This window comes from Ursus maritimus, unplaced genomic scaffold (genome assembly GCF_017311325.1).
Source record: "Ursus maritimus isolate PB19 unplaced genomic scaffold, ASM1731132v1 scaffold_11, whole genome shotgun sequence".
NCBI lineage: Eukaryota > Metazoa > Chordata > Mammalia > Carnivora > Ursidae > Ursus > Ursus maritimus.
Window position 1 is genome coordinate 45,183,309 of NW_024423453.1, and position 19,889 is coordinate 45,203,197.

The 19,889-nt window shown below is 34.4% G+C and overlaps 1 protein-coding gene across 1 annotated transcript in view; it reads left to right on the top strand.

Moving 5' to 3' along the window:
• GLRB (glycine receptor beta) overlaps positions 1-18,889 on the top strand; it is a 94,598-nt gene extending 75,709 nt beyond the window's left edge. Inside the window, exons 9-10 of the mRNA XM_040626397.1 lie at positions 5,585-5,877; positions 17,884-18,889. Of these exons, the coding sequence (XP_040482331.1) occupies positions 5,585-5,877; positions 17,884-18,180 (590 nt within the window). The 3' untranslated portion in view covers positions 18,181-18,889. The remainder of the gene's footprint in view (positions 1-5,584; positions 5,878-17,883) is intronic.
• Positions 18,890-19,889: the final 1,000 nt, after the last annotated feature.

The following is a 19,889-nucleotide window of genomic DNA, read 5'->3' on the forward strand; positions in this document are numbered from 1 at the left end:
CACCAACAATGGACAGCATAGAGGAAATGGATAAATATACAACTTACCAAGCCCAAATGATGATAAAAATAGCAAATTCAAACAGCCTGACTACCAGCAAGAAGATTGAATTGGTAATCAAAAACCTCCCCAAAATCAAAAGTCCTGGACCAGACAGCATCCCCGGTGAATTCTACTAAACATTTAAAGAAGAATTAATACCAGTTTTTCTCAAACTTTTCCAAAAAATAGAAGAGGGAAGAACTCTTCTAAACATTGTACAAGGTCAGCATTACTCTGATACCAAAAACAGACAAGAAAGCCACACACTAAAAGAAAATTACAGGCTAAAATCCCTGATGAATATACATGAAAAAGTCCTCAACAAAATTTTAGCAAATCTAATTGGAGAGTACATTAAAAGGATCATACACCATGATCAAGTGGAATTTATTCCAGAGATGCAAGAATGGCTCAACATCTGTACATCAGTCAGTGTGATACACACATTAACAAAATGAACCATAAAACTCCTATGATCATCTCAGTAGATGAAAAAAATCATTTGATACATTTAACATCCATTTATGATAAAAAAATTCTCAACAAAGTAGATATAGAGAGAATGTACCTCCACATAATAAAAGCCATATGTGACAAGCCCACAGTTAACATACTCAACAGTGAAACCAGCTTTTCACCTAAGATTAGGAATAAGACAAGGATATCCACTCTTGCTATTTTTATTTAACATAGTATTGGAAGCCCTAGCCAGAACAATTATGCAAGAAAAAGAAATAAAAAGCGTCTAAATTGGAAAGGAAAAATTAAAGCTGCGACTATTTGCAGATGACTTATTACATACAGAAAACCCTGAAGACTCCATCAAAAGCTGCTAGAGTTAATAATGAATTCAGTAAAGTTGCAAGATACAAAATCAACACATAAAAATCTATTGTGTTTCTTTATACTAATTATGAACTATCAGAGAAATTAAGAAACTCCTATCTGCAATTGCATTAAAGAGTATAAAATACTTAAGAATAAATTTAACCAAGGTTGTAAATGAGCTGTATATTAAAAACTACAAGTCATTGAAGACAATGCAAATAAATGAAAAGATATTCCATACCCATATTTAGAAGATTAATATTGTTAAAATGTCTATGCTACTCCAAGCAGTACACAAACTCAGTGGAATCCCTATCAAAATTCCAATAGCATTTTTCATAGAAATAGAATAATCCTAAAATTTGTATGTACCTACAAAAGATCCCTAATAGCCAGAGCAGTCTTAAGAAAGAAAATCAAAGCTAGAGGTATCCACACTCCCTGATTGCAAACTATACTACAAAGCTATAGCAATTAAAACAGCATGGTGTTGACATGAAAAAGACACACAGATCAATGAAACAGAATAGAGAGCCCAGAAATAAACCCATGTATATATGGTCAATTAATTTATGACAGAGGAGCCAAGAATATACAATTGGGAAAGGACAGTGTCTTCAATAGTGTTAGGAAAATTGGACCTGCAAAAGAATGAAACTGGACCACTATCTTATACCATACACAAAAATTAATGATAATGTATTAAAGACTTAAGTGTACCCCAAACCATAAATCTAGAAGAAAACAGGTGGTAAGCTCCTTGACATAGGTCTTGGTGATGATTTTTTGAATCTGACATCAGAAGCAAAAGTAGCAAAACCAAAAGAGGGACTGTATCAAACTAGAAAGCTTCTGCATAGTGAAGGAAACCATCAATAAAATGAAAAGGTAACCTACCAAATTGGAGAAAGTAATTGCAAATCATGTATCTGATAACAGGCTAATATCCAAAACATATAAAGACTTATACAACTCAATATCAAAAAAAACAAAAATAATAACAAAACAAAACAGAAAAAAAAATCCAGTTAAAAAATGGGCAGAAGACTTGAAGAGACGTTTTTCCAAGAAGACATAGAGAGGGCCAATAAACATCTGAAAAGATGCTCAACATTCTCCCAATCTAATTTTGATTTACCTTTTCCATTGTTAACACAATGGAAAGCTCCCTCTATGAATTTTAGATAAAGACTTTTGTCTTTAGCTACTTGTTTAAGTATGGAAATAACTATGCAAGTAACTATGGGAGTAACTTTTATAAATTATACATAACGTTCCCTTTCTCTGGTACATAAAACACTTTAACTTTAGCTGCTAAAAAGGAATTTTTTTAACAAATAACTTTCAGTCAAAAAGATTAATAATTTAGGTTACAACTCAGACCTCTAGCAGACCACGCATACATACATTTCTTTCCTGTACTCTTTTCATCTGGAACAAGACCTCTTTCAGAAATGCGAAAATGTATTTTTGGATTCCCACATCATATTAGTAATGGTTTTCCTTTTAGTATCTTTTGATTAAAGCATTATGAAATGATAACATCCTACTATAATTTAGTAGTACTTCTAAATGAATTTTTATTAATCACAATTCCACGTGTATGAATTTGATAAATAGTTTATCGCTTAATGAGATAAGAATCATTAGGACTGTAGACAGGTATGTGATCACTTGCAGTTACTCCTTGACCAGTTCATGGCATTTGTTATTACATTAGCATTATACTCTCTAGCTCCATCCTTATTGCTGCAAATGGCAAGATCTCATTTTTTTTATGGCTGAGTAATATTACATAATACATATCACATTTTCTTTATCCATTCATCTTTCATTGGACACTTGGTTTGCTTTCATATCTTGGCTATTGTAAATAATCCTACAATAAACTTAGGGGTACATATACCTTTTCAAATTAGAGTTTTCATCTTCTTTGAGTAGATACCCAGTAGTGGAATTTCTTTTGATTGGTTTATAATTTATTAAAATTCAGACAAAATTTCACTATGCATTATTTAACAGTGAAGTAATTTTATTTGAAGACTACATTAAGATAATGCTACAATATTTGTCTAAAGAAATATTATTTGCTCAGATTTCTTTTTTTAAAAAAAAGATTTTATTTTTTGAGAGAGAGAGAGAGTATGTGAGTGGGGATTGGGATAGAGAAGGGGGGGAGAAAATCTGAAGCAAACTCTGTGCTGAGTGCAGAGCTCAGTTTCATGCCCCAAGATCACTACCTGAGCAGAAATGAAGAGTTGGCCACTTAACCAACTGAGCCACCTAGGGGCCCCATGATTTCTTATTTTAGGATAAAAAACCAAATGGATATTTCCTATTTTAATATGATTTCCTAAAGAGAAAGTATACAGTGATGTTCACATTTTCCTCCTCCATAACTCATCCGCATTTCTATTCTTTCATCTTTGAAATGATAAAAACCTTAATAGAATGGACTATCATGGTTTCTAATGTAATACCTGGGATTATAAATACATCCTTTATCCCCCCCCCAAAGAATCTATTAATATCATATCATTCCTTTTAAAATGTAGTCCCTTCTCTGTTTCTTTGGTCTCCTTTCTCTGACACTCCAGCATTTTTTCCTCACAAAGTTTTCTTCATTTTTAGCATGACCTCCATCTGCATGATCTTGGCTAATCTTTCCTTTTACAAAACTCTGACGTGCATTGTGCTGCGTCATGGTCATCAGTTTTGTGTTTCTTGGCCTTTATCTAACCTAACTCAGTATTTTCATACCAAAGTCATAATCTTTCTTCGTCTCTTCTTCCCATCTTTCATGGGTACTTTTCTAGTTATTCTGTTTTTCAGAAAATTGTTTCAATCTTTTCCTTCTTCCTTCAATCAGTAACCAAGTCTTTTAAAATGTTCTCTTCAAAATCCTTTTATATCAGTTCTGTCCTTCTTTTCCTCATGCTTTGTTTCTGCAACTACAACTTTTTTCCTTTCTTAGTCTGTTTTGTACATCCCTACCAGAGTAATGTTATTCAGCATTCTTTTGATAACGTCATTTCTCTTCCTTCAGTTTACAGTTTTTTAATATTTTCTACCAAATGTGGTAAATTCATTAGAGGGCTTTTAGGACCCTCTGTAATCTGACATCATTCTCCATTTTCTCATGACATTTCTAACATATCAGGAAATATTCAGGTATACTACTAAGTTTGATACATTCTGTGTTATTGATGAACATGATAATTTATGGAGCCACAGAGAACGGTGTGTCAATATATTCTATCTCAAGGAATGAAGTAAGCTTTGTTTTCGATTGATAGGTTTGTGCGTAACCTTTGATTAAGAATAGAAAAATTGACTTGGAAATATTATTTGCCAAATTAATGCCCATAGGCATAAGTAACTGTAGTTTCAAGCAACAAGTGATAGGACCTTGGATTTTTATGTTATTCTCCACTTCCAGGTAAGAAACATTAAGACCTATATTAACTTTTAAAAAAATATAGTCCTATTAATTAGTTCTTAGTTTTCTTCAGGACTAAGCATAATTAGTATAATAGCAAATTAGATGCTTATTAAGTGTTTATATTCTAAGGAATATTGTTTCCATCTACTAGAAACCTTTCTATTAGAGAATCTTTTAACTCTTGAATACTTGCAAAAAAACAAACCAAGAAACTCTATACCTTTTAGGAGCCTCTGAATGCAACTGATGGAATATATTTTTCAATGTTTTAACTGATTATTGATACTAATATAGTACTTACCATATTCCCATGGCAAGAGAAAAGAGAGCCAAGTACATCTTTATTAGGATAACATATTCATTAATTCACAGTGGTGGCCAAATCTAAGAGTAAAAAAAGTGCACTTGGTCCCATAAGTGAAATGGACTCACAGAGCCAAGGCACACCTGCTTCCTACATGGCTGAAAGTGAGTGTCCCTTGACATTATATAAGATTTTTTCTGACCCAGTCTGTTATTGGTAGCCAGTGCCAGTGGATCATATTTGCCCATCCCCTCTTCTGAAAATATGAAGGAAGGGAGAAAGAGACAAAAGGGAAATGCTGGGAGTGTGGCAAGTGGAAAGAAAAGGAGGGATATAAATTAATGCCGTTTTCCTTTGGGATCTTACAATTATTTGACTTAAATTGGTATATAACTAGTTAGCTTTCCATAAATGGTTAATATCACGTATAGCGGAATATTATTCTTTCCTTGAAAAGCTGAAATCATTTGTTTTCCTGAAATAATCAGGAATGCTCTATATCTTTTCTATTAGATTATTTTTTAATTGTGAGTCTTATCAGAAAATTGCTTTATATGTTCTATTCTTGCTCAGGTTAGTTCTTCATGGGGTAAAATTCAGTTCTATAACTGTCTAAAATAAAGCTGAAAAATGAAATAACTAATTAGAGAGCTTTATGGCTTTCTCTGAGATACTACAAAATAGTTTCAGACATCTGTAGTATTTAAACTAGATCTAAATTGTGTTTTTACACCTTGGTTTAAATTTCTGTTTACTTTTAAATATTAAATATTTACAAACATCTCCAACTACATTCACTAATCCTAACATAAAAAGTATGTCAGTATTGTTTTTTCTACTCTGTGAACTTGAAAGAGACCTGAGGAGCATTGAAACTTACTAGAGGAGGATATTGTCAGAAAGTAATGTTTGCACAACATTTCATGGGGGTTAAAAAGCAACTTTAACTCCTATTTCTGTTTCTGTAGGTATTTTCTCGGTACTCAGCTTGGCCTCCGAGTGTACGACGCTTGCTGCTGAACTTCCCAAAGTATCCTATGTGAAAGCTCTCGACGTATGGCTCATTGCTTGTCTTCTCTTTGGGTTTGCCTCACTGGTGGAGTATGCCGTCGTCCAGGTGATGTTGAATAACCCCAAAAGAGTTGAAGCAGAAAAAGCCAGAATTGCTAAGGCTGAGCAAGCAGATGGGAAAGGTGGAAATGCTGCTAAAAAGAATACTGTGAATGGTACAGGGACTCCTGTTCACATTAGCACTTTGCAGGTAAGAATGAAACTATCCAGGGAAATTATTTCCCCCATCCTCTCTGCAGTAGCAGGAGAAAGATACTTTTCTATGGGTGTGAAGTTTTCATGGAATTGGTGTTGCCTCATTTTTCTCTCAAAGGGAAAAGGAACTGTACACAGCATACTTTTTGGAAAAGAAATAAAAATCACTTAGGTTAAATACTAATTAAGAAAAAGAAATCAATACCGTATCAAATTTCTAGACTTCCCATCAAGTTTAATGGTACATTTCTGCTTTGACGGCTACCTTTGAATGTGGAGATCTTGCCGAAGTATAAACCTTTCTACTGTTTCTCACTTGATAAGCCATTACTGAAAGGCCAGAAGACTGCTGGAAACACTGACCTTCTGCAAGCACTGAAGACCTAGAGGAGCCCGTGCTCTTGATAAAACCCCCTAGCTGTTCCCTACCCAGTTAGAAAGCCTCACACAGAATATGTCAGGCAGTCTACTTATTTATCAGATGCCTGGCTCATGGGGAAACTATACCCATAGTTTGGGGTCTGTCCAGCCCAGTGGTGAGTGCTTACAGAATTGGACCTTGCCTTATCACTTGATCATAGATCTAAGAAAATTAGGCAATGCCTTTAGATTCTGATAAATTCTGGAGCGATAGGCTATTTCATGGATTAAGGATAACTGTCCACTTACCTCAGTGTACCCCTGATTGATGTCTTCTGTTTGGGAAGAGCAGTAAACCAGGAGACTATTTCCATTGAGCTTTGCATGGTAAATTCCACAAAAGACTAATAGGTTCATACCATCCTACGACCTTGAAAATCTTGCTTCCTCTGCTTATATTTGTTAATTACCACCATGTCCCTTACCTAGAATGTTAGACAAGTATGCCACATACACAATTTTAAATACAAAAGCAGGCAAAATGTTTTTATGTGATGCTACCTAAATCTAGATTTTTTAGAAAAATTAAAAAAAAAATCTGGTTAAGTCATTAAACTCATTTCTGCATCTACAGCCAAGATTCTCTGCAATTTAGTTGCTACTTTATGGGAGGGTTTTTCAGGCCTTAAAGCTCATTCATACCCTAACTCCCTTTATGAAGAATAAGTATACAATAAGTATACATTAAGTATACAGTTTTCATTAATACACAGCTATCATGACCTTAGAGAGGTCATACATTTGGCGTGTCTTTTTCCATCCTTTTCCATCCAGCATGTCTGTATCGTTATATTTGAAGTGAGTTTCTCATAGACAACATGTATTATTGATTCATGACTTTTCATCTGCTCCACCACTCCCATTTTTAATTGGTGTATTTAATCATTTAAATTTAATGTAAGTATTGGTATGTTAGGGCTTCAGTCTATTATTTTATGTTTTGTTTTCTGTTTCATTTTTTTTATCTCCCTCTCTTCTGTTTCTTACTTTCACAAAGGTTACTTAAACATTTTCTAGAATGACATTTTGAGTTTTCTATATTGTTTTTAAGCATATTTCTTTGTCTATCTTGTTCAGTGTTTGTTCTAGGTACTAATTACATATACATAACTTATTATGGTCTACTGGTGTCATTATTTTGCCAGTTTGTGTGATGTGTAGAAACATTACATTCTTTAACGTCCCTTTAACTTTCTGTTTATGATAGAATTGTAAATATTTCTTAGAACCTAATCAGAAAGTGTTATACTTTTTGTTTCACTATCAAACATAATTTAGAAAACCGAGAGGGAGAAGGAAAGCTTATTGTATTTATGTATCTTTTTGCTTACCATGTTCTTGCTTTTATTCTGATATGTCTTTCATTGTTTACTTTCAGAGAATTTCCTTTATCCATTATTTTTGGTAGCACTGCTGGTAACAGATTATTCTAGTTTTCCTTCATCTGAGGAAGTCTTGATTTTCCCTTCATTTCTGAAGGATATTTTCACCAGGTATAGGATTCTGGGTTGACAGTTCTTTTAGCACATAAGAAATATTATGCTGCCTCCTTCTGGCCTCTGTAGCTTCTGATGAGAAATCCACTTCATTCATATTGTTTTTACCCTAAGAGTAAGCTGTCATTTTTCTCTGGCCACCTTCAAGTCTTCTTCTGGTTCTTTATTATCCAGAAGTTAAATTCTATGTTTTGGTATGGATTTCTTTGCATTTATCCTGTTTATGATTTGTTTGGCTTGTTTAAAAATATAGGCTTAAAGGGGTGCCTGGGTGGCTCAGTGGGTTAAGTGTCTGCTTTCGGCTCAGGTCATGATCCTGGGGTCCCGGGATTGAGCCCCACCTCGGGCTCACTGCTCAGCAAGGGACCTGCTTCTTTTTCTGCCCCTACCCTGACTCATGCACTCACTTGCCCGTGAGCTCTTTCTTTCAAATAAATAAACAAAATCTTAAAAAAAAAAATTTTTTTTAATGTAGGCTTAAGTTTCTTGGCAAATTTGGAGAGTTTTCAGCTATTATTCTCTTGAGTACCTTTTCATATCTGCTTTCTTTTTCCCGTCTTTCTGAGACTTTGATGACACAACTGTTAGATCCTTTGTTATAGTCCCACAGATCCCTGAGGTTTTTCATTTTTTCTAGTTGATTTTCTCTGTTTTGTTGAGATTGGATAATTTCTTTGGTTGTGTCTTCTAATTCACGGATTCTTTCCTCTGCCCTTTCCATTTTTCTGTTGAGCTCATTCACTGAGATTTTATATTTTGCTTAATGTATTTTTCAGTTATAAAATTTCCATTTGGCCTTTCTTTCTTCCTTTTTTTGGGGGGCGGCTGAGATTTTATATTTCTTGGCTCAGGCTTTCTATTTTTCAAAGGTTTCAAACAAATGTTCATAGTACCCGATTGAAACATTTTTATCATCCATGTTTTAAAACCTTTCTCAGATAATTCTAATACATTTTTCATCATGGTGTTGGTATCTACTGATCGTATTTTTAAAAAATTCAGTTTGAGATCTTCTCTAGTCCTTTGTAGGAGGAGTGATTTCTATTGAAACCTGAACATTTTCATATTATTTTATGAGACTCTGAATCTTGCTTAAACTTTCCTATCTTTTTTAGCTGGATTTTTCTGACTGTGTCCTTCCAGGAGAAGGAAGGGTGCTGCATCAGTATTTCCAGAAGTAGAAGTCCAAATCCTCACACAGTGAGGATGGGGGCTCTTCAGTATTGCAGGGTGGGATTGGGAGTTTTTAATACCCCATGTGGTCTCCACTGATACCACAGGGGGAATGCTCTTGTTACTACTTGGTGGTGATAAAAGTCCTGCCTCTCTGCTAGTCCTCCTATGACATCATCCCAAGTGTAGAAGAGGGGAAGCGGTTTGTTTCTGCTGGGTGGGGGTGGAACTCCATGTTGCCTATACAGTCTCCACTGATGCAGTGGGGGAGGAGCAGGCCCTTGATAGTGGTCTATAGAGATGGAAGCCCCAGCTCCCTATTTGGCCTTCTCTGATACCACTTCAGTGGGAGTATTGGGTACCTTGTTACAGCCTCTTAAAGGTAGAATGCTCAGTTCCCCACTCAGCCTTTGCTGGCATGCATGGGGATGGGCTTACATTTTTTGTGTGTGGTGTTTGGTTCAAGTAGAGATTATTGGCCAAAGAGTTTTTTGTCTTGCTAAGCTACTCTTTTGTTTGTCCTGTGACCAGAGGAAGCAGGCTGTTATTGGGGCTATTTTTGTCTGCACTCATTGGCATTTCAATTTCAGCTCCTTCAGCTCCAAATCTGGGATATATGAGGCAAAGAGGACACACAAGAACTCACCACCAAGTTGTTTCAGGGGTCTGAAGGTCCTCAGCTGATTTCCATTTATATCTCCCAGTCTTTTATCAGTTTCTCACTTTTCCAGCCTACTAATGCACCTACCCACTAACTCAACCCTGGCTAAGTGATCTCAAGACAGAAAGCAAAGAAGCTCTAGAGAATAGGTGCTTACTTATTTTATAAATGGAGGAGATTTTCAGAGATTTTTGGAATACTATAGAATATATCAAGATTATTTATGATAATAGATACAAAGGATAACTAGGATCTAGAACATTAGACTGAATTATGTTATTTTATTTTTTATTGAAGAATAATTGATACACAATATTATATTAGTTTCAGGTGTACAACATAGTGATTTGATATTTATATACACTAGGAAATGGTCAGCACAATAAGACTAGTCACCATCTGTCACCATACAAAATTGTTGCAAAATTATTGGCTATATTCCCTATGCTATAATTTATATCTTTATCTATCTATCTATCTATCTATCTATCTATCTATCTATATCTCCTATGTCTTTACTTACTTTATAAATGGAAGATTGTACCTTTTAATTCCCTTCATTTATTTTATCCATCCTCCAACAACCGTCTGTTTGTTTTCTGTGTCTATGAGTCTGTTTCTGTTTTGTTTTGTTTGTTTTGTTTTGATTCCACATATAAGGCAAATCATATAGTATTTATCTTTCTCTGTCTGACTTTTTTCATTTCACATAATACTCCCTAGGTCTACCCATATTGTAATAAATGACAAAATTTCATTCTTTCTTGTAGTTGAGTAATATTCCATTATATGTATTTACCGCATCTTTTTATTCATTCATCTATCAGTGGACACTTAGGTTGTTTCTATATCTTGGCTATTGTAAATAATGCTGCAGTAAAAATTGGGGTACATTGTCTTTTTGAATTAGTGTTTTCATTTTCATCAGATAAATACACAGAAGCAGGATTGCTGGATCAAATGATAATTCTATTTTTAATTTTTTGAGGAAGCTCTATTCTATTTTCCAGAGTGGCTGCACCAGTTTACATTCCCACCAACAGTGCACAGGGGTTTCCTTCTCTCTACATCCTCACCAACACTTGTTATTTCTTCTCTCTTTGATACTAGCCATTCTGATTGGTGTGATGTGATATCTTAGCGTGGTTTTTGCCTGTTGATCATCTGTATATATTTGGCAAAATGACTATTCAGGTCTTCTGCCCATTTTTTTTTAAGATTTAATTTATTCATTTGAGAGAGAGAGACAAAGAGAGCACAAGCAGGGAGAGAGGCAGAGGGAGAGGGAGAAGCAGACTCCCTGCTGAGCTGGGAGCCCAACATGGGGCTCAATACCAGGACCTGGGATCATGACCTGAGCCGAAGGCAGATGCTTAGCCATCTGAGCCACCCAGGTGTCCCTTCTGCCCAGTTTTTAACTGGATTGTGTTTTTTGATATTGAGCAGTATGAATTCTAGTGTGTATACTTGATATTGTCCCAACATCCCTTGAACTATCCAGTTTTAAAATTATTTTTTCTTTTTGCTGTTCAGTTTGGGTTATTTTCACTCTCTTGACTTCCAGATCACTGATCCATTTTTCTGTAACATCTAATCTGCTGTTTATTCCCTCTAGTGTATTTTTCATTTCTTTTATTGCATTCTTCAGCTCTGGTTGGTGCTTTTTTACGTTTTCGAACTCTTGTTGAAATTCTCACTGTGTTCATCCATTCTTCTCCTGAGTTTGGTAAGCATTTTTATGACCATTACTATGAACTCTTTATCAGGTAGATTGCTTACTCCATTTTATTTAGTTCTTTTACTAAGATTTTGCCTTGTTCTTTCACTTAGAGCATATTGCTCTGTCTCTTCATTTGCCTGACTCTCTGTGTTTGTTACTAAGTATTAAGCAGTTCAGCTCCTTTTCCTGGTCTTGAAGGAGTGGCCGTATGTACGTGTTGTCTTGTGGGGCCCAGAAGTGCAAATCCTCCTGGTCATCGGAACCAGGTGTTCCAGGAGTATCCCCTGTGTAGGCTATGTGCACCCTCCTGTTGTGGTGGGGACATGACTGTTTTGGACATGTGGTAGGTGGGAGTGGTCCCTGGCCCAGCTGTCTGGAATGCTGGGCTATGCCTGCTGCAAGAGCCCTGGTGGGTGAGGTTATTGTCTTGTCAGCTGCAAGGCCTGGCCAAGGCACAGGGTTGTTTGATGCTCTTTATGGGGAATGCCCTCTGACATTAACAGTCTGGAGGGAGGATTCCAAAATGGAGCTCACCAGTGCCAGGATCAGCATAGCAGAACAAGATAGTAAAACTGGCTGCCTCCAGTGTCTAAGTTCCTGGGGGAAGAGAGGCTCAGTTGCCTCCTGTTCTTGCACTGGTTTCCATGTCAAGTGAGTCAGCACCTGAACCTTTTAAGAGTGGGTTTTTCTGTTACTATGATTCCATAGTTTTCCTGGAGGTATTCCTTATCAGTTTTCAGAGTTAGGTATTTTGGGGACTCATGTCTCCTATGCAGAATCAAAGGGTTAGGGTGCATGATATGGAGCTCACATCTTTCACTCCTCAGGGTAAAGCTCTATGCCTTTGAGATCCCTCCTAAACATGGAGTCCTGTGCCTGGAGTGTGGTTTTTTCCTTTAGCAAGACCGTATCTTTGCCTCCTCTACCCATTTTGTTGATGACCCTTATTGCAGGGGCTCTGTTCATCCAATTTCTTGATCCCCTTCGGAGGGAAGTATTCCATATGTAGTTGTAGATTTGTTATGTCCACAGGAGGGATGAGATCTGGATCTTCCTAGGCCATCTTGAATTCTCCCTAGAATTCTGTTATTTTAAATTTAGACTTCAGGCATTAAAACAATTGCCCAATGAAGAAAAGTTCAACATATTTAAGAACTTCAGTATTTTAATTATCTGTGTTTGGGGTTGTTAATAAAAACACACGTATTTGGATTCTGAAACTGTAACATTTTGCGACAAAAGTCATAGAGTGATGCTTAGGGAGTTTAAAAGTTGAACAGAAATTTTAATCTCCATAAATATATGTAAATTATTCTTATTGCTCACAGTCCAAATGCAATTTCTGAAACGAACACTGTACCTATGTAATATTTGTATCCTAAGATAGACTTTGAAAAAAGAATGAGTAAAAAAATAACATCTTTAATATATATGTCAAACTTAGAACAAATGTGTAAGTTTGATAAATGCATAAGACTGTTACACATTGACATAAAAGAATATAAAAAAGAAATTTAAGAAATGTTGCCTTTTTAATTTAGTGGTTTTGTTGTGAAAAAAAGATAGTTTCTGGTTTCAAAATGCATTTGTTCGCAATGTACTTTGCTTTCAAAGCACAAACTATTGCAGAGTAATTTCAATGAAATTGTTATTGAAACCCAAGTTCGGCTGCTTGCCATTCAAAAGGCAATACTCAAGAGACAAGTGTTGGTTGGAAAGGAAAGATTGCTTTATTTAAGAGGCCAACAACCTGGGGAGATGGGGGATTGGTGTCCAAAGACCATCTCTGAGGTTCCAGGTGAAGAAATAGAGTTTTTAAAAGGGAAATTCAGGTAGGAGATTACATACATATTGATGAAAAAGGGCAGGGAAACTTATGACTATTCATGAGGAAAGATGGAACACACATATTGAGCAAACATATATGTAACATGGATCCCATATTCACTTTGGGGTGGGGACTTAACACCAGGAGGGGGCAAAATTCAGGCCCTGACATCGGGAGGTTATCTTAGGACAAGGAGAAGGGGCTATGGGCATGCTCCGAGAGCTGGTATAAACTGGAATGGGGTCTTAGTCTCATTATCTGTTAAGGAATGCAGGGGCTTGCTTGTTCATAGGCTGGAATCATATCAGTTGACCTTGAGTTCAGGCTTCTGCAGAAACAGCTAGCAGATTTGTTTGTAGGCTCTGAAAAGACACAATAGCTGATTAGGGAGAAACAATTCTCTGGAAAACAAGCTTTAAACGTTCTGCTAGTTTCAACTTCATGAACCCTGTCGGGCACAGTTTCAAAATGGTATGTCATTTATTTTTAGATAGAATAACAGTAGTTATTAATGAAAGCACAATTAAATTTGTGTTTGCAAAGGAAAAGAATGATTTTAAAAAGTGTAAGAAATAAGAAACATCAATGATAATGTAATCTAGCTTTTAGCATGTTTTTATAATTTTGTCTGCATACATAAATCTGTCATCATACATATATAATTATCTAGGTTATTTCCCCCCCTAAATTTAGTACTTCCACAACCATTACAATATTTTATTTACTAATTTGTTTGTTTATTCTTATAATCCTTTCTTTTTAATTCAATAAAAATATCGAGGACCTACTATTGTTAATATCATCCTGTTCCAAATGCCTAGTATGTGCCGTGTGCTATTCTTAAGAAAGATGTTGTGAAAAAAAGAAAAAATAATGTCTTTGCCTTCGGATTTGAACAATTAAAAACATAAAACCTGCAGTTCATGCATGAATTAATTAGTTGTTTCCTATGGTAATGATAGGTTTTTAAAAATAAGGAATGACTTAAATTTGGTAAAATACATAGAGATTATTCCCTTCTGAACCTATTTTTATTAACTGCAGAAGATGCCATTATCCCCATGAAGTCATACGTTTTAAGTCTTCTGGTCAAGAAATATTGCATAAGGTGATTTGCTTTTAAATGTATGACTCAAACTGAAAAGGACCAAAAAAAAAAAAAATCTTAAACGTTATAATTTGAAGCATTAGGAAGTTCTTATCTGCATCATTTTTATTCTTGACAGTTTCATTATCATACTACCTCATTTTTGCTACCAGTAATTTTCAGGAGTGACAAGTTTATATGATGAAAGTAAATGAGACACAGATTTTATGAGGAAAAATTGAGAAATTATAAATTGGAGATTAATACAACTGAGATCACCTTTAAGACTGTGTTATGTAGGGTTACTTTCTTATTAATAAGGAGTTTATTGAATCCCTCTTGATGTGATATTATAATTGCTTAAAATAGTATTACATTGTGAATATTTTGTACTTTTATGCACATATTTGATATCATAATTACGTGTGGAGAGTATTAACTAAAAAAAGTTACGTTTGTGTAAAATCTCCGATGAATGGAAAAAGGTGAGACCTGCCAACTAGTTAATGAATTATGACCTATTTAAGGAACCGGAGGTCTTCTTATTTCTTATGTAGTTGTGTCACATAATTAAAAGATATTTCTATAGTAGAGGTTCTCTCCTTCAGTATACACACACACCCGCCACAACTCTTTTCAAATAAAAGAATCTTCAAATACATTTCTAGAAGATGTTTTAATAAATTAAATGATTGAAGATTTAGTAGAACCAAATTGAAACTCTTTGGAGTGCTTTTCTATGTTATTACTTTAATATTGAAGAAGCTATTCTTCTTTTACTGACATGTGTACTATATTCAAATAATCTCTCTGAATAAATATAACATCCTATGTCTACGTTTTGAGTAAACTGCGTAGATGAAATTCTAAAATTATTAAAATGGCTAGCAGAAAATTTGAAGTATTTACATGTGACAGGTTATAATATCATACAAATTTGATTACTTTTCAGTTATTATAGATACTAAAACTATACCTAGAGCTGTGTATAAAATATGATTTAAAGTAAATGCATTTCTATGGTAAATATGTATGGCTTTCTTTGCGAAAAAGTAAAATAAATGATAAGAATCATGCTTCTTAAGTCCTATTGGCAGAAACTAGAATACCCCTTTGTTTTGATAAGTGGATTCTTAAGCACAGTTAGTAAATCTAAAACTTTTGGAGTAGAGAATTTGAAAGGGAGAAAGTGAGACTGGGATACCCACAGAGCCCCAGATTTTGAAGACTGCTCTGAGAGTCTGAGGATAATGCAAAGCTTTGATATGTAGAATCTGTTCTCAGCCTCTGTTCCAATCAAGGTAGCAATTTTACTCTTTATAGAAGCTCACTGATCTATCCTGAGACTTACTCCTCAAATAGCACTGGAAAATTAGAGCTTTAAATGCGGTCTTCTTTCTGGTACACTTATAGGGAAGGTGTGTGAGTGTGAATGTGAGTCTGTGTGTGCATGTGCATGGTGGTGGAGTTTAAATGACAGACTGCTTGCTAAAAATGGCCTTTTAAAATTTCAAGTTAGGGAATTTAGATGGAAGGTGTAAAGTAAATTTTATATATATAAAAGGTATTTTCTATTACACATAATCATAATTCACAATAGTCACATAATATGCATGTATATATTCATACATGTATAATATTTATATAGATATTCATAATTATATATATATGATTTCCCAATGTCATATTAAATAATTTAGATTTTAATTGCTACCTTTGTTCTCATTCCATTGACCAGTCCCTATTTTTTGCCAGGTATTTTCCTAGACACATTACGTAAGTTGACACGAACTAGACCCTGGACCTATGGTTGCTCAATCAAAACTAGCTACCTCATCAAGCCATACTCTCTTAAACTCAACTGAGTTCTCAGAATTCGTAAATTGTAACCGCACATAAGGAAAGGGGAGGGGGAATCCTCCTGCTTAAGGCTGGCCTCTGTTAGCTAAAACAAAGTTCCATCAAAGCAGGATGGAACTCTTTCCATTTGAGCTATTTTATAACAAACCTTCTCTAAATATCTTAATATATTGGTGTTTCACATCTTTTTTTTTCTTAGTATGAAACACTAAGAAAGGTAAAATTCCCCCAAAAAACATATAATAAATAAATAAAAAGGTGAAATTCCAGCTCCACAATTCCCATTCTTATTTATCAATAGTTTCTTGTCTATTTTTGTATAGTTATATTTATACAAACATATTTTTTAGCAATTCTTACTCAGTAGGATTGTATAAATACCTATGTGGTATAAAGTATATACGAATAGAGCCAACACTTACATACCAGCTTAAAAAATAACATTACCAGTACATGTTCATAATTGAAAAGAGGGAAATAAAATACATGTATAATGACAGGAGATGCACAAGCACATTTTAGCTTTTTTTTTTTTCTTCACTCGGTACATCTTAATTTTATGTGCTATGAACCTCTAAACACTGCCATCTGGCTCCTGCCCAGGAGATATGACTCAGTGCTTGTCCAGATAAAGGATAGGGTCTTGCTACCTGAAGTACTGCTGGGAAATAATTTGTGTTACTTCTTACATTAAGCATGAGTTTTACCCAGCCATAATCTGGTAAAGGTAAATTGAATCTATGTAACTAGCCATTGTATTATACTAATAAGGCAAAAACTAGAGTAGCCATAGTATACTAACAGTATATAATGATAGGTTTCCTTTTTCAGTAAAAGCAGTAAATATCAATAATGGAGATTACAAAGGTGAATTGCGAAACTCAGGATTAAGAACAGTAGGAAATTAAGCAGTAGAGTCACGAACTTACCTTTCTGTGGCCTTTTGTAATATCAGTGCTATCTTAAGACATTGGGGTTAGCATCTGTTCTTTTCTGAGAGCATTTTGATTGTTAGAGAGGGTTCAATATGAAATAATTCTTTTGTATATTATAGGGAATGGATTTAAATTTAATAGTTCAGAGATTATCAACTGAATAATCTCTGTGACATATGATCTGACTGAAATATACACAATTTCTTTGGCTTCTCTGAGTGTGGTTGGCTGATCCACTTTAGTCAGCAAATTAAGAATGAATGCCTTTCACCAGTAGATCTTTGGTTCATGATCACTGTGACCATCTTTTAGTTCCTATTTGTGCATGCAGTTTAGAGACAGAGTCTATCTCGTTGAAGAGATAAATGCCTCAGTCATTTATAAACCACCATCTTTGGAAATAGAATCCATGGGGAAGTCAAAGGTTGAAGTACCAGAAGATTTCTGTAATCTTATGTGTTGTGGTAATATGGTCTATGCCATGGTTAAATATTGGATTGTAATTTATTGGTATTTCAACTGAGAACTCTCACAAGCCTGGAAACACCGAGATAAATGTTGATTTGCGCTTGGAGTCCCTTGACATAAAGTAACCTATCAAAAGCTTATTCCATGACATAAGCCTTATTATGTGGGCGACATTTTAGAGCCCTAAACGTTCAGGTAATCTGATGGCCTAATCAGTTACTATTGAATCTTTTTGTCAAACAGAGATAATAGTCACCTGATTAAGCCATCAGATTTTAAAAATATCCTTTTGAAGAAATGTTTTATGAATAGAAAAATTCTAAATGTACTCTGTCCTTAACTTTTATTCTCAGGTTGGAGAGACAAGGTGCAAAAAGGTTTGCACTTCGAAGTCTGACCTGAGGTCTAATGACTTCAGCATTGTTGGAAGCTTACCAAGAGATTTTGAATTATCCAATTATGACTGCTATGGAAAACCTATTGAAGTCAACAATGGGCTTGGGAAATCTCAGGCAAAGAACAACAAGAAGCCGCCCCCTGCCAAACCTGTTATTCCAACAGCAGCAAAGCGAATTGATCTTTATGCAAGAGCATTGTTTCCTTTCTGCTTCTTGTTCTTCAATGTTATATATTGGTCTATATATTTATGATAAATCTTTTTCATTTGAGTAAAATAAAATGCCATTTCATTGTGACCAGCCTCATTCATAAATGCCAATCTGAAAAATTTTGCATTTTCATAGCAATATATTGCATTTTGGATGCCATTTGATTGTAATAAAAATGTGGCACCTTACTTTTGAATGGCAGCATGAACTTGTTACTTCTGTGCTCTACTAATGATGTATATATGTATAGCAAACACATTGCTTTAGGAATAAATGAAGGATAATCATAGTACATAGAATAAAATCCAAACGATTCTCTTCAGTTAGTGTAAATTGCAGATACTTCAGATAATTCTGATAAAATCATGTGCACGCTGGATCCTGTTATGATCACCATTCTAATGTATGTGGGATTTCCAATTTCCTTCCTTGTAACTTTCAGAGAAAGCCATCTTATTCTTGTATAATTTTAGATGGTATTATCACAAATTAAGAAAATTATATTACATATTGTTTAAACTTTGTAAGTAGAAATATATCGACTATAAGTATGTGGGCTCTGTGGAGAAATAAAGTTCAAAAAATTACTAATTTGTAAAATCGGCTCATTTTAAAGTGTGCCTGTGTTGTCAAAATGCCATCTTATGGAACACAGTAAGCATTTTTGAAACAAAGGGAAATCTAGATTTACATAAATTCATACTGAATTCTGACTTCTGATGAAAATAAAAATAAAGTATAGATACATTGATTTCTGACAAAACAAATTCTATTTAATCCTCCTTAAAGCCTAAATGTATTTTCATGGATTTCATTTTGTTGATACAGAATATATGAAATCGTTGTGCCTTAAAGAGTCACAAATATTTTAAATTGGAATATAATAATAATGGATATGTGATTTCACATAATTTTTTAGAAACCAAGAGGAAAATACCCTATTACTGGAAGTAACTTGAGTTTGGGGGGAAAAAAGTCATTGGAGGATTTTAACTTCTTTATTAAAATGCTTACATATTTTTTAAGTAAAATTAATTTTTTTCCAAATTCATTTCCTTTTTTATTTGCATACTTTTTGGATTTGCTATAAAACTTTAAAAGATTAAGTATGTAATATCTTTGTTTATGTTAGTTCTCACTGGTAAGTGTATTTTCTTTCTTGCTAAAAGTCTAGACTCCTTAGATTTATTTATTTTGATCTTGTTTGAACCTGAAAATAGGTACTTTCAGGTCTATTAAGTCTCCCATTTCCTAGTGATATCAAGTCAATGTACCTTTTTATTTCTCTATAGCTGAAATTGGAATTATCCATAATTCTTATAACACAAAAATAAGACCAAGTAAGTATATTTACATTATTTGGAGAGTTTTGTTGCAGCTGAGAGTTTATATGGTCTATTCAATAATAAAATGTGTTTAAATATTATTTATGCAAATTGCTATATGTAATTCAATGCTGTTTTATTAAAGACATTAATTTTTAAAAGATTTTCACTGATTACCAAATTTTTAAAAAATAAGATGTAATCTAATCCTTGGTAGTCCTTCAGCACCCCCTAGTTGCAAAAGCTTAGCCATCTGAGTAGTTTTAAAATGCCACAGGTAACCCTACCAATGGTCTTGAAGATCCTGCCAGGACCCAGGGCAGTAACATTTTAATGGAACTGTGACAGGAAAAAAAATGCCTTGAGTAGGACTTAAACCATTTACAATTTTTATTTATAAAAATTATATTTGCTTGCAATATATTT